At 35.7% G+C, this 27472-nt stretch overlaps 1 protein-coding gene and 1 non-coding gene across 6 annotated transcripts in view; both read left to right on the top strand.

The window, feature by feature from the left end:
* AP1AR (adaptor related protein complex 1 associated regulatory protein) overlaps positions 1–26395 on the top strand; it is a 44281-nt gene extending 17886 nt beyond the window's left edge. The window contains exons 2-11 of one of the 5 annotated variants that reach the window (XM_037001157.2): positions 8653–8730; positions 9416–9464; positions 10937–10963; positions 12540–12565; positions 15481–15577; positions 16797–16895; positions 18907–18965; positions 19870–19943; positions 20711–20839; positions 24507–26395. In XM_037001157.2, coding sequence (XP_036857052.2) covers positions 8653–8730; positions 9416–9464; positions 10937–10963; positions 12540–12565; positions 15481–15577; positions 16797–16895; positions 18907–18965; positions 19870–19943; positions 20711–20839; positions 24507–24772 — 904 coding nt within the window. In that variant the 3' untranslated portion in view covers positions 24773–26395. The remainder of the gene's footprint in view (positions 1–8652; positions 8731–9415; positions 9465–10936; positions 10964–12539; positions 12566–15480; positions 15578–16796; positions 16896–18906; positions 18966–19869; positions 19944–20710; positions 20840–24506) is intronic. The other 4 variants (XM_037001160.2, XM_037001159.2, XM_037001158.2 and 1 more) reach the window with 4 other exon arrangements.
* LOC118968877 (U6 spliceosomal RNA) lies at positions 19642–19744 on the top strand. Its single transcript, XR_005056720.1, has one exon. It is a non-coding gene; the product is annotated as a U6 spliceosomal RNA (small nuclear RNA).
* Positions 26396–27472: the final 1077 nt, after the last annotated feature.

Raw genomic sequence — 27472 nt, 5'->3', positions numbered from 1 at the left:
TTCTTACATGGTGAACGAATTCTTACATAGTGAATAAATTCTTACATGGTAAACAGTACGAGGGCATTCATCACAGAAACTTTCGGTTTTGATCACGCATTATGAACTATAAACAATCAGGTCAAATATGAATATTCGTTTGATTTTTATACTTGATTTTTATGTTGATACCACATTTCTCCCTTTATTATTATTATTATTTTTATTTTTAATAAAATGCTGAAGTGGTAGGTAGATGCAAGATAAAGGTAGAAAATATAGTTTAGTGTTGTAGGAGAGCAATTGTAGATGATCAGGTGTGTGCCTGTAGACTATGTGTTAATCGGAGCTAGACAAGGGCAATGAACCATCCACGGATGCAGAAGATTTCTCTCAAAGCAGGGGGGATGAGGTTCTGAGCCTCACCTCTGTTGATCCCCAATTTCTCACCTGATGGCCCCCCTGCGACTGTGCCTGTCTTAGGTTGTTCCTCCCTTGAGGAATCTTACCCGTCTCTGGCTAACCAGTCATCTTCCGGGGCCATACAGGGAAATGTAAAGTTGGTAAGTGAGAGAGAAGCCATATTGTTTGAAAAGGTTAGCTTTTTACTTCTTTGCAGATTTATGCCCTGTGGCTTCTATGCCCAGCACTTGTCTCGAGGTATCTTTACCACCTGGAGGAATTATGATACTCGGTAAATTCGATATGAGGCACGAATTCTATTTAAGGGTTGTAATTTGGAAGGAAGAAGAAAAGCTATAGAGGTAGCATATGGAAGAAAACATGGGAGGATTGATTATTTCTTTGAGATATCTTCTTGTAGAGTACCTTAAGTATGTATAGGTTTTAAACTACTAACTAATTTGCACACACAAATTAACATATTAGGAATACGGTGATATAAACAAAGCAAATCTATAATTACCATCCATCTCCAGTGAAGCCAAGATAACCATTTAGGCACCCTAGGCATTTGTGAAAATTTGTCTATGATATGATGGATATTGTCCAACTGTAATTGAACCGTCTGAGAGAAATCAGACAAATTAAAGCAGCCCATTTCTGGGATCTGTTCACATCCCATATGTTCTTTTAACCGTAGATAGTCTATAGCCATAAGATTTTGGAGTGCTACACCTTGCACCCCTCCCAACTCCTGGTTGAGTTCCAACAGTACAGATCCGGTCAAATTCGTTGTCTCACTGTATGCACATGCCAGCCTAGACATCTCCCTCCTCATTCCTATGGCAAGTCCAGGAGACAGTGGGCTGGATGCAGCCACAACCGCAGCATCGTCCGGATCCCTGTGGAGGCTTTTTGATGATCATCCCCTGGCACAAGTCCTCCAGAGAGTGCTGATGCCAGAAGCTCCTCCTCATATCGTATCTTAGTTCATTTTCTGGGTATCCAAGCTAGGCCTTGATCTTCTGCATAGAAACAGACACTTTGCCCACACTTTGACATGCCCTCTATACCACTGTGCAGAACTCATTGGAGGTCAGCATACAGGGAGTGCTTTTTTTTTTTTTATTTTTTATTAAGAGAAAGGAATATTATCAGAAAAGAGTACCTCCATAGCTGATCATCTGACACCCTTTAAGTGATAAACATTAAGGATATTTAAAGCATGCGTTGATCTTTGATTTACCAATAGTTTTATCCTATCAAGGAGTAATCCCCCTTTTCTTTCTTTATTTCTTTTTTTTTTTTTCTAATCTTTAATCTACACTTACACACTTACATGAAGAGTACCATGTTTACTATGCTCTCCCCTATATCAGGTCCCCCCTAACAACCACATTACGGTTACTGTCCATCAGCTTAGCAAAATGTTGTAGAATCCCTGCTTGTCCTCTCTGTGTTGTGCAGCCCAACCTCCCCTTTCTCCCTCCCCCCCCATGCATGCTAATCTTAATACCCCCCTTCTTATTCCCCCCCCTTATCCCTCCCTGCCCACCCATCCTCCCCAGTTCCTTTCCCTTTAGTACCTGTTAGTCCATTTTTGGGTTCTGTAATTCCACTGCTGTTTTGTTCCTTCAGTTTTTCCTTTGTTCTTATACTCCTCAGAAGAGTGAAATCATTTGGTATTTCTCTTTCTCCGCTTGACTTATTTCACTGAGCATAATACTCTCCAGCTCCATCCATGTTGCTGCAAATGGTTGGATTTTTCCACTTCTTATGGCTGAGTAGTATTCCATTGTGTATATGTACCACATCTTCTTTATCCATTCATCTACCGATGGACATTTAGGTTGCTTCCAATTCTTGGCTATTGTAAATAGTGCTGCGATAAACATAGGAGTCTATCTGTCTTTCTCAAACTTGATTGCTGCGTTCTTAGGGTAAATTCCTAGGAGTGGAATTCCTGGGTCAAATGGTAGGTCTGTTTTGAGCATTTTGATGCACCTCCATACTGCTTTCCACAATGGTTGAACTAATTTACATTCCCACCAGCAGTGTAGGAGGGTTCCCCTTTCTCCACAGCCTCGCCAACATTTGTTGTTGTTTGTCTTTTGGATGGCAGCTATCCTTACTGGTGTGAGGTGATACCTCATTGTAGTTTTAATTTGCATTTCTCTGATAATTAGCGATGTGGAGCATCTTTTCATGTGTCTCTTGGCCATCTGTATTTCTTTTTTGGAGAGCTGTCTGTTCAGTTCCTCTGCCCATTTTTTAATTGGGTTATTTGTTTTTTGTTTGTTGAGGCGTGTGAGCTCTTTATATATTCTGGACGTCAAGCCTTTATCGGATCTGTCATTTTCAAATATATTCTCCCATACTGTAGGGTTCCTTTTTGTTCTATTGATGGTGTCTTTTGCTGTACAGAAGCTTTTCAGCTTAATGTAGTCCCACTTGCTCATTTTTGCTGTTGTTTTCCTTGCCCGGGGAGATATGTTCAAGAAGAGATCACTCATGTGTATGTCTAAGAGGTTTTTGCCTATGTTTTTTTCCAAGAGTTTAATGGTTTCATGACTTACATTCAGGTCTTTGATCCATTTTGAGTTTACCTTTGTATATGGGGTTAGACAATGGTCCAGTTTCATTCTCCTACATGTAGCTGTCCAGTTTTGCCAGCACCATCTGTTGAAGAGACTGTCATTTTGCCATTGTATGTCCATGGCTCCTTTATCAAATATTAATTGACCATATATGTTTGGGTTAATTTCTGGGGTCTCTAATCTGTTCCACTGGTCTGTGGCTCTGTTCTTGTGCCAGTACCAAATTGTCTTGATTACTATGGCTTTGTAGTAGAGCTTGAAGTTGGGGAGTGAGATCCCCCCTACTTTATTCTTCTTTTTCAGGATTGCTTTGGCTATTCGGGGTCTTTGGTGTTTCCATATGAATTTTTGAATTATTTGTTCCAATTCATTGAAGAATGTTGCTGGTAATTTGAGAGGGATTGCATCAAATCTGTATATTGCTTTGGGCAGGATGGCCATTTTGACGATATTAATTCTTCCTAGCCATGAGCATGGGATGAGTTTCCATGTATTAGTGTCCCCTTTAATTTCACTTAAGAGTGACTTGTAGTTTTCAGAGTATAAGTCTTTCACTTCTTTGGTTAGGTTTCTTCCTAGGTATTTTATTCTTTTTGATGCAATGGTTAATGGAATTGTTTTCCTGATTTCTCTTTCTATTGATTCGTTGTTAGTGTATAGGAAAGCTACAGATTTCTGTGTGTTAATTTTGTATCCTGCAACTTTGCTGTATTCCGATATCAGTCCTAGTAGTTTTGGAGTGGAGTCTTTAGGGTTTTTTATGTACAGTATCATGTCATCTGCAAATAGTGACAGTTTAACTTCTTCTTTACCAATCTGGATTCCTTGTATTTCTTTGTTTTGTCTGATTGCCGTGGCTAGGACCTCCAGTACTATGTTAAATAACAGTGGGGAGAGTGGGCATCCCTGTCTGGTTCCCCATCTCAGAGGAAATGCTTTCAGCTTCTCGCTGTTCAGTATAATGCTGGCTGTGGGTTTATCATATATGGCCTTTATTATGTTGAGGTACTTGCCCTCTATTCCCATTTTGCTGAGAGTTTTTATCATGAATGGATGTTGAATTTTGTCAAATGCTTTTTCAGCATCTATGGAGATGATCATGTGGTTTTTGTCTTTCTTTTTGTTGATGTGGTGGATGATGTTGATGGATTTTCGAATGTTGTACCATCCTTGCATCCCTGGGATGAACCCCACTTGGTCATGGTGTATGATCCTTTTGATATACTGTTGAATTCTGTTTGCTAATATTTTATTGAGTATTTTTGCATCTACATTCATCAGGGATATTGGTCTGTAATTTTCTTTTTTGGTGGGGTCTTTGCCTGGTTTTGGTATTAGGTTGATGTTGGCTTCATAGAATGAGTTTGGGAGTATTCCCTCCTCTTCTATTTTTTGGAGCACTTTAAGGAGAATGGGTATTATGTCTTCTCTGTGTGTCTGATAAAATTCCGAGGTAAATCAGTCCGGCCCCGGGGTTTTGTTCTTGGGTAGTTTTTTGATTACGATTTCAATTTCTTTGCTCGTAATTGGTTTGTTTAACTTTTGTGTTTCTTCCTTGGTCAGTCTTGGGAGATTGTATTTTTCTAGGAAGTTGTCCATTTCTTCTAGGTTTTCCAGCTTGTTGGCATATAGGTTTTCATAGTAGTCTTTAATAATTCTTTGTATTTCTGTGGAGTCTGTCATGATTTTTCCATTCTCATTTCTGATTATGTTGATTTGTGTTGATTCTCTTTTTCTCTTAATAAGTTGAGCTAGAGGCTTATCTATTTTGTTTATTGTCTCAAAGAACCAGCTCTTGGTTTCGTTGATTTTTGCTATTGTTTTATTTTTCTCAATTTTATTTATTTCTTCTCTGATCTTTATTATGTCCTTCCTTTTGCTGACTTTAGGCCTCATTTGTTCTTCTTTTTCCAGTTTCGATAATTGTGATGTTAGCCTATTCATTTGGGATTGTTCTTCCTTCTTCAAGTGTGCCTGGATTGCTATATACTTTCCTCTTAAGACTGCTTTCGCTACGTCCCACAGAAGTTGGGGCTTAGTGTTGTTGTTGTCATTTGTTTCTATATATTCCTTGATCTCTATTTTGATTTGTTCATTGATCCATTGATTATTTAGTAGCATGTTGTTAAGCCTCCATGTGTTTGTGAGCCTTTTTGTTTTCTTTGTAGAATTTATTTCTAGTTTTATACCTTTGTGGTCTGAAAAATTGGTTGGTAAAATTTCAATATTTTGGAATTTACTGAGGCTCTTTTTGTGAGCTAGTATGTGGTCTATTCTGGAGAATGTTCCATGTGCACTTGAGAAGAATGTATATCCTGTTGCTTTTGGATGTAGAGTTCTATAGATGTCTATTAGGTCCATCTGTTCTAGGGTGTTGTTCAGTGCCTCTGTGTCCTTACTTATTTTCTGCCCGGTGGATCTATCCTTCGGGGTGAGTGGTGTGTTGAAGTCTCCTAAAATGAATGCATTGCAGTCTATTTCCCTCTTTAGTTCTGTTAGTATTTGCTTCACATATGCTGGTGCTCCTGTATTGGGTGCATATATACTTAGAATGGTTATATCCTCTTTTTGGACTGAGCCCTTTATCATTATGGAGTATCCTTCTTTATCTCTTGTTACTTTCTTTGTTTTGAAGTCTATTTTGTTTGATATCAGTACTGCAACCCCTGATTTCTTCTCACTGTTGTTTGCCTGAAATATGTTTTTCCATCCCTTGGCTTTTAGTCTATGCTTGTCTTTGGGTTTAAGGTGTGTTTCTTGTAAGCAGCATATAGATGGGTCTTGCTTTTTTATCCATTCTATTACTCTGTGTCTTTTGATTGGTGCATTAAGTCCATTTACATTTAGGGTGACTATTGAGAGATATGTACTCATTGCCATTGCAGGCTTTAGATTCGTGGTTACCAAAGGTTCAAGGTTAGCTTCTTTAGTATCTTACTGCCTAACTTAGCTCGCTTATTGAGGTGTTATATACACTGTCTGTAGATTCTTTTCTTCTCTCCCTTCTTATTCCTCCTCCTCCATTCTTCATATGTTGTGTGTTTTGTTCTGTGCTCTTTTTAGGAGTGCTCCCATCTAGAGCAGTTCCTGTAGGATGCCCTGTAGAAGTGGTTTGTGGGAAGCAAAATCCCTCAGCTTTTGCTTGTCTGGGAATTGTTTAATCCCGCCTTCATATTTAAATGATAGTCGTGCTGGATACAGTATCCTTGGTTCAAGGCCCTTCTGTTTCATGGCATTAAGTATATCATGCCATTCTCTTCTGGCCTGTAGGATTTCTGTTGAGAAGTCTGATGTTAGCCTGATGGGTTTTCCTTTATAGGTGACCTTTTTCTCTCTAGCTGCCTTTAAAACTCTTTCCTTGTCCTTGATCCTTGCCATTTTAATTACTATGTGTCTTGGTGTTGTCCTCCTTGGATCCTTTCTGTTGGGGGTTCTGTGTAATTCCATGGTCTGTTCGATTATTTCCTCCCCCAGTTTGGGGAAGTTTTAAGCAATTATTTCTTCAAAGAGACTTTCTATCCCTTTTCCTCTCTCTTCTTCTTCTGGTACCCCTCTAATATGGATATTGTTCCTTTTGGTTTGGTAACATAGTTCTCTTAGTGTTGTTTCATTCCTGGAGATCCTTTTATCTCTATGTCAGCTTCTATACGTTCCTGCTCTCTGGCTTCTATTCCTTCAATGGCCTCTTGCATCTTATCCATTCTGCTTATAAATCCTTCCAGGATTGTTTCACTTCTGTGATCTCCTTCCTGACATCTGTGATCTCCCTCCGGACTTCATCCAATTGCTCTTGCATTTTTCTCTGCATCTCATCCCATTGCTCTTGGATTTTTCTCTGCATCTCTGTCAGCATGTTCATGATTTTTATTTTGAATTCTTTTTCAGGAGGACTGGTTAGGTCTGTCTCCTTCTCAGGTGTTGTCTCTGTGATCTTTGTCTGCCTGTAGTTTTGCCTTTTCATGGTGATAGAGATAGTTTGCATACCTGGTACGAGTGACCGCTGGAAGAGCTTCCCTTCTTGTTGGTTTGTGGCCTTCCTCTTCTGGGAGAATAGCGACCTCTAGTGGCTTATGCTTGTCAGCTGTGCGCAGACAGGTCTTCTGCTACCTGCCCATTTGCTATGGAGTTTATCTCCGCTGTTGCTGTGGGCATGGCCTGGCTGGGGCTGCTCCTCCAAAGTGGTGGAGCCCTGTTGGAAGGGGAGCGGCCGGGAGGCTATTTTTCTCCGTAAGGGGCCTCTGTGCTCCCTGTTGCCCAGGGGGTTAGAGTGCCCAGAGATCCCCAGATTCCCTGCCTCTTGTCTAAGTGTCCTGTCCTGCCCCTTTTAGACTTCCAAAAAGCACTCTCCAAATCAAAACAACAACAGCAACGAGAGAGGGAACTGAAAAAAAAAAAGGAAAAAACACGCGATTTTTTTTTTTTTTTTACTCAGGCGCCGGTCCCAGGCACCCGCTCACTGGTCCTGCTGCCCTGCCTCCCTAGCACCGGGGTCCCTGTCCCTTCAAGGCTTCCAAAAAGCACCCGCCCACTGGTCCCGCAGGGAAAAATGCGCAATATTCTTTGTCTTCAGGCGCCGGTCCCAGGCACCCGCTCACCGGTCCTGCTGCTCTGCCTCCCTAGCACCGGGTTCCCTGTCCCTTTAAGGCTTCCAAAAAGCACTCGCCAAGAAGAGAAAAAGAAAAAAAAAGGGGAAAAACGCACGATTTCCTCCGTCCTCAGGCACCAGTCTCAGGCACCCGCCCACCGGTCCTGTAGGGAGAAACGCGCGATATTCTTTGTCCTCAGATGCCGGTCCCAGGCACCCGCTCACCGGTCCTGCCTGCTGCTCTGCCTCCCTAGCACCAGGGTCCCTGTCACTTTAAGGCTTCCAAAAAGCACTCGCCAAAAAGAGAGAAAAAAAGGGGGTGGGGAAACGCGCGATTTCCTCCATCCTCAGGCGCCTGTCCCAGGCACCGCTCACAGTTCCTGCCGCCTTGCCTCCCTAGCAACGGGGTCCCTGTCCCTTTAAGGCTTCCAAAAAGCACTCGCCAAAAAAAAAAATGAAAAAACCGCTCCAGTTTCTTTCCACCCACCGGGAGCCGGGGGGAGGGGTGCTCGGGTCCCACCGGGCCGGGGCTTGTATCTTACCCCCTTCGCAAGGTGCTGGGTTCTTGCATGTGTGGATGTGGTCTGGATGTTGTCCTGTGTCCTCTGGTCTCTATTTTAGGAAGAGTTTTGTTTGTTATATTTTCATTACTCTATGTGTTTTTGGGAGGAGATTTCCACTGCTCTACTCACGCCGCCATCTTGGCTCCGCCTCTCCAGTTCATTGCTTTTTTAATTCTTTGTGATAATAAATATTTAGTCATGATAATATAGCATTCTCTTTCACAAACCTGTCTGCCTACACACACATACACACATAGAAAAGGCATTCTGACCTGGGCTAGTCTCAGAATTCTTCCCTCTCTTGAAGGGATGCTTTCTGTTCAAGATTCCTGACACACCCTCAGTCTAATTTAAGATCCCCATGGGAGGATTGGGAGTCCTCTCCTCTATCAATTTATGCAGTTATAAGAGGAACCGCATTATGAATTAAAGTCTTTTAATCTCCTGGCACTTCAATAGTAAAGGAGTTTGACTGTCTGTGTTCTATACCAGCTTTCATAATGTTAATAGAGGATATATTTAATAGAGTGTGGACATATCATTGGAACAGCTATAACAAAGGAGATGCTTACTTGATTTCTTGTTTCACCAGTCGGAGCAGAAGGTGATTAAATTTTGTTATTTCTGCTTTATTGAGATATAATTGACAAAATTATAAGATATTTAAAGTGTGCGTTGTGGAGAGAAATTAAAGTCAGTGTTTGACCCTGGTTGGAAAAAATTAATATAATTAATTTTGTGTTTGATAAATGTTCATTATTTTTCTTTTTATGTGCAGGCATGAAAAGAAAATAAAAAGCACCTAGCTTTGTGTAAATATATATGATCCCACCATCCAGAGATTGCCACTCTTAGTATATTGGCATGTATCCTTTTAGATTTTTGTTGTTTTGCATATGTTTAAGAAAATTGGAATGTACTCATATATTATTTAACACATCAGTATTTTAATATTTTTCTTAATACAGTAAAAAAATGAGATAAATTTTTTAACTTAATTGTGTTCTGTTCTATATAGTAAACTTACCTCTAAAGGCTTAGTAAATAGTGCTGCCCATAGAAAATTATTTGTTGACTAAGCACTCTAAAACTCATAACTGAGTTTAAAAATCTGGACTACTTAATATTCTTTAGTAAATTTGGTGGTTTCTTTTTTTAAAAAGAGGATACTGTAAGAGAATTTAAAGTTGCCCTTGAGAAAATGTTTTTATGCTACTATATTAACTCAGTTTTAGTTATTTAAAAATAACTGGTTATTTTTAAAGTTGTTTTTCTCTTTTTCTTCCTAGATCCAAGTATTTTAGAACATGCTCAAGAGGTGAGCACCTAACTATAGAGGTAAGTAGAGCCATAAATCTGGTTAGATAAAAGTACCTGCTGGAGGGCAAGAGGGACTTTTTTGTTTAAGGGGAAAGGACTAGTCCTAAATTTAGTATAGAATACTTGTATTTCAACTGATACTCATGAAGAAGAAAAGAATTAGAGTGGTAGAGGGAGAAGTTTACAGAAGATTAAGGTCCTGCTTAAGAAGTGGTGTTTTTTAGTTTCTTATTTTGTCTTTTTCCACCTTATACAACTCAGGGAGAAGGTACTCTTCTATCAGCTATAGTGGCTTAGTAGGCAGTGATTCTAGGGACAGGTGGCTGGCCTGCCCTAGTAGAGAGATGTAGCAGAATCAAAGAAGCAAGTTGATTTTAAGCAACTCCACAGTATAAATCAGAGTTGCTTATTCTTTGTATATAAAACGATAATAGAATCCACTTGGTCCCTACTATGTACTAGTTACTGCACCGTGCAGGTTATGAATGTTGTTGCACATAATTCTTACTAGAATTCTGTTAAACAGGTGGCAGTCTCCCCATTTTATGGGTGAGAATCAGAGTTAGACAGGTGAAGAAACTGGGCTCTCTTTCACAACATGTAAGTGGCAGAACCTAAATCTGGTCCAAACTGCCCGGCTTCAAAGCTTGAATGCTATACTTCACTGCCTTTTATATTAAATAAGGAAGCATGTAAACCAGGAATTTTTTTTTCATCACAAACCAATACAAAATATAAGCTCGAGATAATAATTTTAAATAGTTTTAAGTCATCTCTTTACATTCTTATATTTTCTAATCTTTGAATTCATTGTTTTCTTAATCTTTAAATAATATTAATAATAAAATACTTTAAGTGGTTATTTTTTTAATTATATTTAAAATACAAATGTTTTCATAATATAATTTAGTCAAGTGACTTTCATTCAGTCATTTAACATGATAGTGTTCATCACATTATTATCAAATTATTTGTAGTCCTGTCTCTAGAAAGGCATTATTTGTAAGTAGTGACTACCATATAGTAGATGTTCAGTAAATAGTTATGTGAATAACAGATAATAAATATAAACATAAGAGAAATTCTTATGTGGGTATCTAAAGTCCCTGTTTCATGAGTAATTTTCCTTCTTGTGGCATTAAATAATGTTATGAACTCAAATGAAGTTGAAAATTCTGGTAGTATGGGTTTCAAAAATCCATATGAAATACTCAGTTCAGGGAAAGTTTCTGATCTATGTGAAAAATTGCTGTAATTATCCTTTTTCTTTTTCATCTAAGTCATAAATAGTGTATTCTGGTCTTGGCTATCTTGTAGGGTAGCCTGTTGAGTATATCCAGTGAACTGGTGTATAAAAAGACACATGACCTAAGTATCTTAAAAATACTAAGTTAATGTTGTTTTTGAAGCAAAAAAGTGACTTCTGAATTTTTGGACAGTATGTTACCTTAGACATATCCCTGCTAACACTTACTTTCTTGTTCTTTCAGTTTGAGAATCTAGTAGAAAGTGATGAAGTAAGTATTACCACAATTCTACAAAACCTGTGTTTGTTCTCATTAGTCATCTCATTAGTTCTAACAATATTATTTTTTTAAATCTTCATATTTTAGAGTCCTTATTTTTTGGTTCTTATCTTTATACTTTTTAGTGCCTTATTTTGTTTTTTTAACTAATTTTAGCAAATAATTCAGAATTTTCTACTTTATCAGGTGTATATATGTAAGTAAAAAAAGATTTTTAAAGCATTTTATAGAACTTGAGGAATTTTAAAAAGGGAGTATTTCTACCCTCTTGCCATTAGATAGGTAAAGTTCCTCAACAATCCAGAGTAGGCCCATTCTTAAGCTATAGTTTTCATAGGTTTCTGAGGTGAACATGTGAATTTATACATGTTCATTCTATAGTTATCTCCTGACTTTAGGCATTATCTTTTTTATCAGTCATTCTTTTTGTTGACTTTTTGCATTTCATCTCATCTAAAATTCAGGTTTAAGATGCACCCCAAGTACAGAAATGTTAAATTATAAAAGAAAAGAAAAATTTAGAATTAGTGAAATGTGGCATATATTTCTTATGCACTGGTATAGTTAGAAGAGTTTCAGTTTGTAAGTTAATTTCCAGCTTGACTAAATTTATAAGTTTGTGCAAATTAAACTTCCTTGGGCCTACTTTTCACATCTCTAAAAGGAGTTAGACTAGAAGAGCACTGCAAGTTCTGACCTTTTGTCATTTTTTGTTTTCTAAGGAAAGAATAAAATGCATCAAACAAAATTTAAGTTATTCTTTAGCCTGACATTTCCCACAGATGTACAAAATACTAGTCTCCATGTAAATTAACATATTAAAGGTTCTGGTAAGAACTGTTAGGAAAGTTATTTAAACTTGTTCAAATTGGCATTTCCCATATTAATTTGGGTATAAATTCTGTTTAAAAATAATAATACATATTATCATCTGGTAGGACACATTTGGGGAAACTCTTAGGTTTTTATTTTCCTAGTAAAATGTCTCCCAAGTATTTTACTGTCTCATAGAACCTAATTTCTTAATCTTTTCAAAGGTCATTTAAATTCTATGTATTTTCTAAAACAAGTGCAAGCAAACACTTAATATATTTTTCAAGTTTCTGAGAAATGTTCTATGTCAGAGTTCTTTCAGCTTTCAATATAGTTCATCCCAAGCATCATAGTGCTTTTTAAAATAATTTGTGGTTCCATGTGTTTTCTTAAGGTGCTTTTTGTTTGGTTGAGTTTTTTACTTGTTTTTATTTTTGATAAACAGTTTTTTCCTCTCTTAGCCTGACCCCAGAAGTTCATTTGATATAAATAAATATTTGTTAGAAAAATTTAAGAAATGTCCCCAATTGGTTGCTGTATGACTAAGCTAGATACTAAAATTTGCCTTTGAGAAATAGTAAAATGCTAAAGCTTTTTGTTTAATACACTTTAAATAATGAAATTTGTTTACTATGACCAAAGTAAGCAAAATATTTTGACTAAGTAAAAATTCTATTGGCTTACCTTAAATAGAACTCAGCCAGTGAATCAAATATAAACAATTTCTTTAATTGTTTCATTAATTTTTATACAGGGGGAAAGCCCAGGAAGCAGTCATAGGTAAGGCTTTTTTTTCTTTTTCTTTTTTTAATAAAAAAATTTCTTTGTGAACTATAAAAAGCTCTCTTAAGAGTCCAGGCTCTGTCATTTGCTTGCTTTGAGGCTTTGAGCAGTTTACATTTCAGGTACCTTAGTTTTCTCTTTATATAAGATTGAAGTAAATAAAAAATCTCAAAAGCTTGTTTTAAACCTTAAAGAATATAACATACATTAATATCTGCGTGCTTTCTGATTGAACCTGTTATATGTATTTTAGTTTTTAAAAAAAATTTAATATTGATACTTTCCCTTGAATTTTTAAACTTTATACCCCTTTTCCTTATGACATTATAAAACTTGTTTAACCAAACATGTTTTTTGTATCTTTCAATAGTGATTAGAGCCTTGTTACTCTAGTTTAAGAAGCCTCTTTTTATTCTTAAAATTACATGAGCTACTTGAAAAAAGGATCACCTGTCTTTAACACATGAGTTCTTAATATAAGAGAATGTTTTCATATACTGTTTCATATTTGAACGTATGTTCTTTATCTTTTGCAAACATTTATCAAGCAACTATCATATGGCCAGGCACTGGGCTGGACACTGGGATTAAAAAATCAGACATGGTTCTCTACTCTGGAAGAAAGATTATCTTGGTGTGGGAGATAGTTTGTGGAGATGACTAGTTTCAATAAGAAATAGGAGAGGAAATTAAGTAGTAGTATAAACTTGCAAGGAAAATTGGAGGAGAGATCCTTGGCCTAAAATCTGTGAGAGAAGGTGTGTCCAGGTAGACTTCTTTAAGGGGATGACACCTGGTTGATCCTTGAAGGTTTGATTAGTGATAACTGTCCAGGGGTGGAGAGCATTTAGAGACAGAAAAAAACCACATGAGTAGCGTGGGGGAACTTTGTGAGGTGATGGAAATGCTTTGTATCCTGCCTTGGGTGGCAGTTCCGTGAGTGTATACAGCTGTCAAACTTAATGAACTTAAACACTTAAACGTTGTATTTCACATACGCTATAACTCAAAAACAAAAAACTAAAAGGCTGTAGGCAGAAGTTCAGGACAGAGGGAGAGAAATAGGCGACATTACCTCATACATGGCCATGATTGGTTAAAACCATGATAATTATCACGATCACCTACTTGAGTTTGGGAAAGAGGAAGAAGAAGGTAGATTGGAGCATGGAGAGAGAGCTCCAGTCTGAGGATGAATAGGCAGACACTAGAGGAGGAGTCTGAAGACAACGAAAAGCAGTGGGTAAAAAGAAGAACCAGGAAAGCATGGCAAGCCAAGGGAGAGGGTAGACAGATTGGCAGATGGATGGGAGCACATGAAATTGAAGCAGTAAGGATTTAAAACTGTCCATTATATCTGGCAACATAGAAGCCAGTGTTTACCTTTGGTAGAGTTATTAGAGTAATAAAAGAAGAGGTAGATTGTTGTGAGCTGATAAGAGAATGGGAGGTAAGGACATAGAAGGTAAAAGAAGAACAGTAGTGAAGAGCAAAGAGCTAGACCACTTGGGTTCAAATCTAGCTTTGCCACATAATTATGTGACTTATTTGGACATAATCTGTCTTTGCCTCATTTCCTTCATATGTATGATCTCTATATCTACCTCATGGGGTTGTGAGGATTAAAATTAGTTAACATATATATATAAAACACATAGAAGAGAGCCTGACACATAGTAAGTGTAGATACAATAATGATAGACATTAATTTCAGGAATTTTGGCTGAAATGGGAAGGAGAGAGAACATTAGCTAGAGATAACTATAGGTCAAATGAAAGTTTTTCCTTCTTCCCTTCTTTCTTTCCTTTCTTTTTTACCCTTTCTTTCACATGGAAGAGAAATGAAGACAAAAAGAGTAGGATAAAGATGAAAGAGAGATGCTAATTGATGGAGCAGTGTTGCAGGGAATTCTCTGGAGTGGAGGAGGGGGCAGCATCGGTGGTGAATGAATCAAGAGTGTAAGTGTGGCAGGTGACCTTGAACAAGTTAAGGAATGCCACCTCTTTAGAGGATGAAGGGAATAATAGGGAACATAGGCTTAAGTAAGAAGAAGAGTAGCAAGAAGTTGAAGGAATTGATGGTTGATACTCCCCATGTCGTAAAGTGAGGTCAGATTGACTTCTGAGAGAAAAAGAGTTTGAATAAGGAACTTAAGGAGTGTGTCAAGATTTTGAACTAGTTAGCATAGGATGTAAGAGGAACTGACCATGTATAAGTAAAGGGTTATTGCCAGGCACTGTAAGCCAAATACATGTTGGGTATTCTCCAGCAGCTGTCAGCAGAAAGGGCTAATATGGAATGACCTGAGGTCAGAGAGTGAATAAGCTGGGTGATTAAGACACAGTGATAAGAGTGCAAGAAGGTGAGTAAGTTGGTAAGAAAGGACTTCAAATTTGCCATGGTGATCACATTGGTTCTAAAAGAAGTGAGGCCAGGGGATGATTAGGATACACAGGGAGAAAAGGGAAGGATCAAGGGGTGGCAACAGTGATTGAGCAGAAAGAGGGTAATGGGAATGAGAGTTAAGAGTCCCATAATGGTATGAGAGCTGATATCAGGGTGTAGCTTACTGAAGTTTATTATTTTATGATGAACACTGAGAATATGGTTAGATGGCTGAAGCAGAGCCAAAGTGGAGGTAAATGGATTCCACATACCATAAAAGATGGTTGCAGTGCTAAAAAAAATACTCTAATAATTTATCATCTTATTCAGTTTGTATACCAAATTATAGCAAGTGCCAGAATGTATGCTTTTCTCTCTTAAAAATTGATATATTAGCATTAGATTGCTTTAATGCATTTTCAACAGTAAGTTTTACAAATTTCACTGGTTTTATGAGTGTTTTATTTGGACTCAGACTCATTGGAAGTCATCTTTCTTTCTTTTTTCCCCTCATTTTTCTCTGTAGGCCCCTTACTGAGGAAGAAATTGTTGACCTAAGGGAAAGGCATTATGATTCTATTGCTGAAAAACAAAAAGATCTTGATAAGAAAATTCAAAAAGAGGTAAATAGTATTTTATGTTGTTCACATATATGTTATCATGAAGCCTCTGTTTTTAAGGGAAAATTGTTAAATAATATATTGCATGTGAACAGTTATTGAGCCTATATATAAATATATATATATATATATACACACACACACACACACACACACACACAAATAAAAATAATTTAAATGTAAAAAAATTATTCCAGCCTATTATAATTTTAGTTTGGTTTAATTTATCAGAATTATATACTGCCAAGAAAGGAAGAGTAATAAACTCTTCTAAAAATTTTTTAATTCACAAGTAGAGACTCCAACAAGATACCTATACCTTTGTGTTTAAAACCAACTTTAAAAATTACTCTGTTTCACAGTAAGTTTTTTTTAAGTCTTTTTGTTTTTCTTGGGTTTATTTTTTCTTAATAAGTGAACCAAGTACTTTGAATGATCACATATGCTATATTTATTTTAATGTATTTATGGAAATAGCCTGTAATTATAGTTTTGTTATTCACTAAACTAAATGGAATTAGTCTTATCCATTATACATTAAAAAATGGTCTGTTTAGTAACAATTAGTGATTTCAACAACATTAGCTTAAGCTAAACAGTAGGATAGATGCTAATATTAGGCTAAAGAAAAAAGTGTTGAAACTGATTTTTAAGTTTTATTTGATATGCAGTATATTATCACTCAAGCAGTTTGTATGTATGCTATTATGAGTGGCAAGAACTTAAGTTTGAAAGTAATTTTTGTATAGCTTGATAGTAATAAAATTCAGGGTATATGTGCATCAGTGAGACATTAACTTTGTAAAAGCCTACTTCTCTTTGGTAGACAAAGATATGATTGGCCTTAGTTTTAAAGACCTTAGACTTAACAAAGGCCAAAACCATTAAACTAATCAGGCTGAACAGGCATCAGAACAATTATTAAAGAATGAAGGTCGTTGGATAATCTAATGAAAGAAACAAACTTGTATTTATGCAAGTTAGATGGTACTACTTCATAATTCAACTTGTAAAGAATTCTGTAATATGTTTGATGTCATGTGAATTATTTTGTAAAAGAAACAAATGAGAACTTACAAAAATTTCAATTTCATCATGCTTCAGACATCAATTCTTTTTTTTAATAATTTATTTTTAATTTTATAAGTAGAAACATTTTATTTTTAGAGCAGTTAGACAGGTTCTGATTTTTGTTAATCCTTACTGTTTTGTTCATGTACAGTTAGCCTTACAAGAAGAGAAGTTAAGACTAGAAGAAGAAGCTTTATACGCTGCACAGCGTGAAGCAGCCAGGGCAGCAAAGCAGCGAAAGCTCTTGGAGGTGAGGGGAAAGGACCCCAACATACATTAGGGTTGCTTTTTTCCAGATTTTCTCTGACAGGTCATAAGTTGGGACTTTTTAATCCCCTAGAATCAAGGGCTTCTTGTTTAACAACAAGTGTATTTACACATATTTTCTTAGGAATTTTAAGGGCAAATTAGTTGGTCTTTAGCAGCTAGAAATAATATCAGATTATATGCCTGATACTGAATACTGTTTAACTTTAAATTAGCACAGGCTAATTCTTGTTTATCCCAAAGATGAAATTTAATTTTCCAAAATCCGCTATTCTTTTGAAAAATAAATAAAACTCTTAGATGGAAACATTGCAAAACTAGCCTTTAAGCATAATTTACACATTTCTTAGTTTATTTTTATGATTTTTTTAAAAAACAGTTCCTTGAACTACTAGAATTTCTTGCATGTCTAGAATTGAGTAAGCTGGATGATTTTGCCTTACAGGAATATTGTATGTTTCTCATCTTAATTCTTGTTTCTTTGGGAAGTAGGGAGTTTGGGTCTTGGGAAATCTTTGGCATATCATCAGAGAAGGCAAACAGATCTATCATATCTTAACATTCCATATGCTAATATAGCAGTACCATAATGCCAGACAGCTATTAATGACGGGTATTTATGGAGTCCTGGCTAAGTGTCAGTAGCTGTTCTAAGTAGTTTACATGTTTTACCTTGTTTAATCCTCAGAACAGTCCTATGAGATAGGCGGTGTTTTTAATCCCCATTTTATAGATGGTGAAACCAAGGAACAGAGATGTTAAGTAACTTGATTGAGATTGTACAGCTAGGAAATCTCAGAGCCAGAGTTAAAGCACAGCAGTGCTTAGCCAGTATCCTATTTAGTATCTTCTTCCATATTTTGCCTGTATGAACTCTCTACCATAGTGTTAATTGAAGTAGTACAAAGACTATGTCACATAATATTATAATTTAGAGAAACTGAAAAATCGTGTATTATGTTGCTAATTTCTGTGACCTGTGCCCATTTCTCTCTCAATATCTCCCTCTCCCTCTCTTTCTCTGTCTCTCTCTCTCGTGTGTGTGTGTGTGTGTGTGTGTGTGTGTGTGTGTGTGTATGTTTCAACAGATTAATCAGATTATACAGGAGAGTTGTCCTTTTTTGTAAGTTCTAAATGGTGGGAAAGTTTAAAAGTTAACTTTTTACTAAGATACAGAAGTACTTTTCTGGTTAAAATTTAGACAAGTCTTTTTAGTATAATAAATTCTCTGCCACTTGCCTTTTAAAGACTTAAAAGGGTCCTATATGCAGCATCTGTTTGGTTTTTCCAGTGTTCTCAGAGTTTTTCTTCCCCGACTAAATTTGGATATAGGAACACATAACAGTCTATATAGCATACCCTGACACAGAGTGATACTCAGACACATGCAAGTTTATTGCTTTTCACAATGGCCCTACAAGTTTGCTAGGACAGTGTTAGAGCCATCTGTAATCTACAGATAAAGAAACAGAAAGTAAGGGACATGCCAGAAATATACAGCTAAGAACTCTCATAGCCACAACTCTGACAGGTCCTCTGAATCATTTGTTTTTATTATTTCTCAGTCAGCTCAGCCAGGTCTTCTAGATCTTTTGTTTAATTGCTACTTATTTCACCCAGAATAGAACGTCATGTACTATTTTGAACTATGCCTTTCTTGCGCTTCATCCTTCTAGTTATTAGAAGTTGTTAGGTGTAGTAAGAATGATGAGTACATCAATATAAATCTGTTTTGACAATTATTTTTTAGTAACTGAATATTCTGACCTCTTAGGAATTACACATTGGAAATTCGAGAGAAATTCTACACATAAATAAAAGGATATAGAAGTAAAAAGTGATGAATTTAAAGAAAAAGACTTCAATAGAATAGCTTTTTCAAGTTTTTGGATTTTTTAGGGACTAGAAAGAAATACTTTTTGGTGTTGCATGAATGGTTTTTAAAAGTATAATTTTGCAACAGAATAATTTTGTATTTCATTATGTTTCCAAAGCAAGAAAGGCAGAGAGTTGTACAGCGGTACCATCCTTCAAATAGTGGAGAATATCAAAGGTAAATAGTGAATCATACTTCTTCCTTTTATAGTAGAAAGTGTTGCTTTCAAAGAGAATACAGCTCCCCTCTGCGTGCTTGTACATATTTATGTTATGTGTTCCCTAAAAAAGTATTGCTTCTCAAAGACACTGTCTTGTAAGAATACTGAGAACATTTGCTTTAAGTTAGGAAGTGTTCATCATTTATTTAAATTGACTTTTATTTAATAAATTGACATTTCTTTAAATTGCATTTTTAAGAGTGGTCACATGTTCCAAAAAGAAAACGATGCAATAGCATACTGAATGCCTTTGTATAAATTGCTTCTGCCTTGGTTGTTTGTGTTTTTCTTAGCATGTCTCTTTTTTTATAATAAAGTTTATTTGTGATGTTTTAGGAAGGCACATTTCAAGGTCACATATCCATGAATATTTCCTACTCAACCTTGCTCATGCTTTATTACTGTAAATTATGAAGATGGACTTAGGGCTCAGCTTTGGAGATTCGACTTTGAGATTAATTAAAATCTTAGTATTTTCATTTATTGCTAAATGTTAGCAATGTTAGCATTTCATTTATTGCTAAGAAACATTAAGAAAATTAACACCTATTTTCATTCGGTTATTCCAGTTGTACACAGTAATTATGAATTTGTGTTGGATAGACCATAAGACCAAAATGCCATCATCAATACGTGCTTCAGCCCCACATGTTGTAAAGTTGGAACTATACAGAGAAGATTAGGATGGCCCCTGTGTGAGGATGACACACAATTTCATAAAGCATTTCATATTTTTAAAACTACTATATGAAAATAAGTACAGTGATATTCTTAAAAAAAGAATGCTATCATTAACTTAAGCATGCATTATGTTGAGTCTACTATGAATATGTTTGAAAAATTACTTCACTTGTATTACAGTTCAGGACCAGAAGACGACTTTGAATCTTGTTTGAGAAATATAAAGTCACAATATGAAGTTTTCCGAAGTAGTAGTAAGTCTTTTAAAATACCTGTGTATATTTTAAGTTTATATCACATTAAGCAGATAATTGGAGACCCTGGCTTTGTTTGTGTAGAAGAACTTCTGCTCTTCCCTTCAATTTATATTGCCCAGATAGGTCAGTTAACTAGTCCTTAATTCCTCAATTTTATCTTTCCTTTTTTAAGAGGAATTAAAGCAAAGATAACCCTTAAGACATTTCTATAGATCCATGTAGGGAGTCAAGCACTCCCTTTTTTCATTCCTACTCTGATTCTGTCTTTCCCCCTCCTAGAAAAAGGAAAGGTGGGAGGAAGTAGAAGAAAAGTATACTTGTTTTACTTATTTCAAGTTGATTTATAAGTGTGAAATGTTTTTCTCTAAATTTCAAAAGTCAAAACTTCTATTCTTACTATGGAAGCATAGTAAGTGGTTCCTTAGGGAAATATAGATTGCTTTTCATTTCCTTTATTGTTTTTTGTTGTTCTTTTTTTGTCCCCCTTTGTAATTGACTATTAAAAATTTTACTTAGAATTCATCACACTTAACAAGTTTATAATTCAAGTTAGCAAGTGCTAGATGACAAAAAATTAATTAATTAAAGGGGAAAAGGCCCTTTATACTGTTTAACAGAAACTTACCAATGTAATGATTTCAATACTTATTTCTTATGACACTAAAAGAAACAGTATAATTTGAAGAGAGCCATTTAATGCATAATAAATGGTTGTGGTAAAAGTACAGATGGCCACATTCAGTTATATTTGGTGTATATTTTAGGACTCTCATCAGATGCTACAGTTTTGACACCAAATACAGAAAGCAGTTGTGATTTAATGACCAAAACTAAATCAACTAGTGGAAATGATGACAGCACATCCTTAGATCTAGAATGGGAAGATGAAGAAGGTATTTTATATTTGACTTAAAAATTTTAATATAATATCTGTTAATTTATAGAAATCAACTTGGTATTTTATCTGAACTGAAACAAATGCAAGGCCTTGAAAAATCACTATAAAAATGTCTTCCACTATTACTGTATCAGTGATTGCCATTTGTTGATAAATTGCTTAGAAAGTTGCTTAATTCTTAATGTTTCTTGAGATTTAGAAATGTTAATTTCTCATTTAAAAATTTTTGTTATCCAGCCCATGACAGCATTCAATAAGAATTACTGCCCCATTGTGGGCAACCTGAAGTCAAAATTTAATTAACTTTTGGTTCATTATAAATTAGTAATTTCTTAGGTTTTTTGTTAGTACAGAAGCTATATATAACTGACATGAGTTTGCATTTTAGCTGGTATATCTTCCTACCTGTACTACTTTAGGTAAATTTCTTTTTTATTATTTATTTATTTATTTTTAACAATTATTTTTTATTAAGGTATTATTGATATATGCTCTTACAAAGGTTTCACATGAAAAACAATGTGGTTAAAACATTCACTCATATTACCGAGTCCCCCCCACCACATACCCCATTGCAGTCACTGTCCATCAGTGTAGTAAGATGCCACAGAGTCACTACTTGTCTTCTCTGTGCTACACTGTCTTCCCCATGATCCTCCCCCACCACACCATGTAATACCCCTCAATCCCTTCTCCGTCCCTCCCCCCACCCTACGTCTTCCCTCCCCTTTGGTAGCCACTAGTCCCTTCTTGGAATTTGTGATTCTGCTGCTGTTTTGTTCCTTCAGTTTTGCTTCATTGTTATACTCCACAAATGAGGGAAATCATTTGGTACTTTTCTTTCTCTGCCTGGCTTATTTCACTGAGCATAATACCCTCCAACTCCATCCAGGTTGTTGTAATTAGTAGGGTTTGTTTCTTTTTAATGGCTGATTAGTATTCCATTGTGTATATGTGCCACATCTCCTTTATCCGTTCATCTACTGATGGATATTTAGGTTGCTTCCATATCTTGGCTATTGTAAATAGTGTGGCAATAAACATAGGGGTGCATATGTCTTTTTAAATCTGAGAACGTGTATTCTTTGGGTAAATTCCTACGCGTGGAATTCCCGGATCAAATGGTATTTGTATTTTAGTTTTTTGAGAACCTCCATATTGCTTTCCACAATGGCTGAACTAATTTACATTCCCACCAGCAGTGTAGGAGGATTCCCTTTCTCTGCATCCTCGCCAGCATTTGTTGTTCCTAGGCTTTTCTATGTTGACCATCCTAACTGGTGTGAGGTGATATCTCACTGTGGTTTTCATTTGCATTACCCTGATAATTACTGATATGGAGCATCTTTTCATATGCCTGTTGGCCATCTGAATTTCTTCTTTGGAGAATTCTGTTCATATCTTCTGCCCATTTTTTAATCGGGTTATTTGCTTTTTGGTTGTCAAGGCATTGGAGTTCTTTATGTATTTTGGATGTTAACCCCTTGTCAAATATGTCATTTACAAATATATTCTCCCATACTGTAGGATGCCTTTTTGTTCTGCTGATGCTGTCCTTTGCTGTACAGAAGCTTTTTAGCTTGATATAGTCCCATTTGTTCATTCTTGCTTTTGTTTCCCTTGCCTGAGGAGCTGCATTCAGGAAAAAGTGCTTATGTTTATATTCATGAGATTTTTGCCTGTGTTTTCTTCTCCGGGTTTTATGGTTTCATGACTTACATTCAGGTCTTTGATGCATTTTGAGTTTGCTTTTGTGTATGGGGTTAGTTTCATTCTCTTACGTGTAGCTGTCCAGTTTTGCCAACACCAGATGTTGAAGAGGCTGTCATTTCCCCATTGTATGTCCATGGCTCCTTTATTGTTTATTAACTGACCATGTCTGCTTGGGTTTATATCTGGACTCTCTAGTCTATTCCATTGGGCCATGATTCTTTTCTTGTGCCAGTACCAAATTGTGTTGATCACTGTGGCTTTGTAGTAGAGCTTGAAGTTGGGGAACATAATTCCCCCAACTTTATTTCTCCTTCTCAGGATTCTTTAGGTAGATTTCTTAATCTCTTTAAGCCACAGTTTGTTCATAAAAGGGGAATAATGAACCTACTTTCAAGGATGCTTATTCACTGTTAAATACTCAGTCTAAAAATGCCTGGCACATAATAGGTAGTCAATAAATAGTTGAACAAATAAATACATGAATGTTGTGAGAATTAAATAAAATTTATTTAAAATACCCAGTACAGGTTATGGCAAAAAGCCAGTACTCAAAATTGTGGCTAAAATGTGGATTTTTTTTTTAAAGACTGTTTCACTAAGTAAGGCTCAAGTTTTCATGTTCATTTTAAGTAGGTAATCCAAAAAAGAAGAACCAATTATAGAACAGAGAATTTTTAAGAAAGGTGATAAACATTCAATATGAAATAAAGATACAGCTATTCAGGGCACCTGAATTTTTTAACCAAAGATTGCATTAAGCTACCTAAGTTGTCTTCTCAGCTAAACATTGTTTCCTCAATCGTGTTCTTATGTTATTGCTTACTTAGACCCCAACCACCAGACTTTAAGTTTATTTTTATTGTAGCATCTTCTTCAATTTTTTTCTAAAGGCTTTCAGTTCAGGTCTTTATAGGGATAACTTGTTTTTTTGGGTTGAATCTGTGATTTTTCAAGAGTGGCAGATAACTATGGTACAGATTTTAAAATTCTCCTATTACTGTAGGATCTGATTCTTTAAGGTCAGAAAACAAAATTATTGAATGTGTCTAGGGAATATTCTGTTAGAATTTCTTTGGCAGCCCTAGCTTTTAATTCTATGACCACTGTTGATTCTACACTTAGGAATTCAGGTTTCCTTTCTGTTCTTCTCTTCCTTCTGCCAAAATGACTCTTTTTCTTCCCAGATTTTTGACAGTGACTTAACTGACCAGTTTCTTTCTGTTCAGAATTAGACCTAGAATAGTTTCCCTTAGAATGATATATCTCATGGTAGAGTCAGAATAGCAGAGGAGCAAGCACAGACTTTGGAGCCAGACTGAACAGATTCATTCTTGCTGCACCACTTCCATAGCTGTGTGACCCTAAACAGATCACTTTCCTCTTTCTTCCCCAGTTTCCTCAACTTCAGAATGGGGGATAATGATAGAACTGTATTTAATTTCATAGAGTTGTTAGGACCAAATCAGTAAGTATATGTGAAGTACAAACAGTACTAATTGGAACCTAGTATGTGCTGGAAAAGTGTATGTTGTTAATATTATCATTAGAACTACTATTATCTCTGATAAATGAAATTGTCATCTGGATAGGAAAGGACTTTGGCAGACACGCTGATTTGCTGTGTAAGACTAATGGCAATTGTAGTCCTCCATCTAGTCTGCTTTATTAGTGGCTCTTCAGAAATTCCGTCTTGTTAGATGATCAGTGTTAACATCAAAACTATCCTTTGATGAGTTATTAATGTTTATTTTTTATCCAAGGCAACTCTAGGATTTAAGACCCTTCAATTTAAGACCCCCAACAATTTAAGATCTCCATAGGACTGACTCTTAGTTAATTCACAAACCAAGCCTGATTGTTAAATAAAAACTATATTGTTAAACTAGAAAGTCATGAAGATAGCTTTTTTAATCTTCACTGAAATTCTAATAACTCTGCCCAAACAATAGGAATGAATCGAATGCTTCCAATGAGAGAACGTTCCAAAACAGAGGAAGACATTCTCCGGGCAGCACTTAAGGCTAGCAGCAGGAAGACTGGAAGCAATCCTACGTCAGCCTCTGATGATTCCAACGGGCTGGAGTGGGAGAATGATTTTGTTAGTGCTGAAATGGATGATAATGGCAATTCTGAGTATTCTGGATTTGTGAATCCTGTATTAGAACTGTATGATTCTGGCATAAAGCAATCAGATGCAGATCAACAGAAACGATAGGGTAAAACTATTTGACCCTGTTTTATCAGTTAAGACCAAATGTTAAAAACCATCTAGAATGTATAAATGTTTGTGCTGAGCCTTTTTGTAAGAGGGAGGTAAGAAATCATGTGAATGCATATTAGAAAGGAATAGGAATGATAGGCTATATCTGAATTGCTTCAGAATTAAGTGCAATTTCATCATCTGCCTTCTGCTTTTCAAAAACAATTTAATGGTTCTGTCATGTCAAAATTATTTTTCTTTATAGCATTCCTATTTACTATTTGTACTTCACTTTAAAAATAGTTCTATTAATTTTACCTTGAATGCTTTCTTAAGCTTATTTTAGTAGCTAACTGAAAATATCACAGCATTTTGCGTTAATTCTCAGCAGATGTGAAGGGAGCATGAGGAAGAACTGTCAGATTCAGATTTAGAATAGTATTCCCTTTTCCAGTATTATTTATTTCTATGACTTATTTAAATTGTTTTACCTAATAGTAAGCACAATTCATCTGAGTATATGACTCTAAAGAAATGCTGAAGTACTAGTTTCTTTCTACATGTATTGCATATCCTGTATAAAAATATTGATTCAATCTAAACAAAGAATATATAATACATTAAAATAAGCTTTCAGAGTTTGAACACTTAAAGTTGATAATCAAAAGTGATATGTAAGAAAATACAAATACTTAGGTTTTTCACTTCAATTACATGCCACTATAAATAAATACTGACTTTAAGTTCATTGATATTAAATTTCTAGGTGTCACTTTTTTTAATTCTGTATTTCTAATGAATGGTCTTAGAAGGATTTTACACAGAACATATTGTCTGTGCCTGATTTATTAAGAAAAGAAAACCTTAAAAGGTAATACGGGTATTTCAAAGTAAATAATGTCCTTTCTGATATGAAAGGATCCATTAATTTTATTAAGCTTTCCTTTGCCTTGTAATACAAGGTGCTTTAATGGGATGGAAGTAAGTTTATTGATATACATAACTGCATTTTGTGATGTGCCATTAACTCTTCTTTTCCCTAAATTTGTGTATCAATTTAAAAGGCCAAGGATATAAGGCACTCCCTAATTGCTTGTCTTGATTTGATTGAGGATTGAGTATGATTTTAGTAATACAAACTGCTGTTTTGATTTTTCCTTAGTGTTGTTTCTTCTTCTTTTTCTTGCAACAATGACAGTGCATGTTCTCAAAAATATAGGAAGGTCCAGATATAAATAGTAACTTGAAGTTCTTGCTGTACTTTAAAAAGAAAAATCGTGTGGCCCTTTCAATATGTGAACTGCTAGGCAATGATATCTGCTGTGTCATCTCCTTTTTTTATCTCATAGGAATAATGTGATACTTTAAATATGTAAATATATTAGTAATGCTATTATGTCTGTCTTAACATAATTTAAGTTGTAGCTATGTCATTGGAAATATTTTAAAGGTAATCTATATTCACATTGCCTGTGTTAATGCTTTTTAAAGTTTCTATACATCAGATGTATATTTTTGGTTCGGCATAAGCTACTATTGTAATTTTTCTTGGCATTTTGTTCACAAAGAATTTTTTGAAGGAATGGTAACTTCTCAAGGATTGTGAATAAATACATTTTTACATTTAAAAATAATAAATTATTTGATTATTACAAGTTTTATTCCATAAACATGCAATAACCCTGAGTCCTGACTTAAAATTCTTACTAAACCTAGTATGAAGATAAAAAGGAGTGAATTAGGAAGCAGGATGGAGCTAAACTTGAAAATGTTTGTTTAACTGCTAAAAAAAGGATATTCATTTTCTTGTTTTATATATTTATTTAAAAAATTAGAAATAACATTTACTTATTCAACAAATATTAGAGAATTTACTGTGTCTAGTAAGGTGTTAGGGACATAATAAAAAGATTTAGAACATCTCTGCTTTTTTGCTTACATTGTGGTGAGAAAAACAGATAATAAAAAGAAAACATAAATAAGAAAACCACATTATCACAATTAGGAAATAGACGAGAGGATGGAGGGTAGCTGGGGATGAAGCAACCACTTTTGATAGGTCAAGGGAGTCTTCTCTGATGAGATGACATTTGAGCTGAGACCTAATTCTTGAGCAGAAACCAACCAGGTAAAAAAGCCTGGTGAAGCATAGTATAAGCAAAGGGAAAAGTAAGCATAAGGTTCCTGAGGCAGGAGAGAGTTTGGTATGTTCTGAGAATAAAAAGACCACTGAGACTGAAACGTGAGTGAGGTAGAGTGCTATGAGATGATATTGGGCACTGTCACAGGGCTATTTCTTATCTGCCTCCCTGTCTTGCAAAAGTCTGCCATGAGGCAATTGTTCATCCAACAGTGTGGTTCCAGTGTGACCTGGAATTTGTGCCTTAACCCCATTCAAGTACAGATACAGGCTAATAAAATAGCTTGCCTGGAGTTCAAACTTGACTCTTCAGTGATACCACTAGTCTCCACCTATGTCACCTGTCTGTGGCCAACTAGTTCATTATCCTGGGGACATCCTTAGGGACCAGGGATGCAGGACACTGATGGCATGCTGACCTTGTTTTTGCTATTTGTGTAAGTAATAAACTGTCTAAATCCATTTAATCTCATACCTCCCTACTGGCCAAATCTATGGAATTGTACAGCCAACCTAGAAGCGGCAGCTATGCTTGACAGTAACATCTTGTTTGTGACTTAATGTAATGGGAGGAT

This window comes from Manis javanica, chromosome 5, assembly GCF_040802235.1.
Source record: "Manis javanica isolate MJ-LG chromosome 5, MJ_LKY, whole genome shotgun sequence".
NCBI classification, from domain to species: Eukaryota; Metazoa; Chordata; class Mammalia; order Pholidota; family Manidae; genus Manis; species Manis javanica.
The sequence above is the reverse complement of the archived record's forward strand: the minus strand, read 5'-3'. Positions and strand labels throughout refer to the sequence as shown.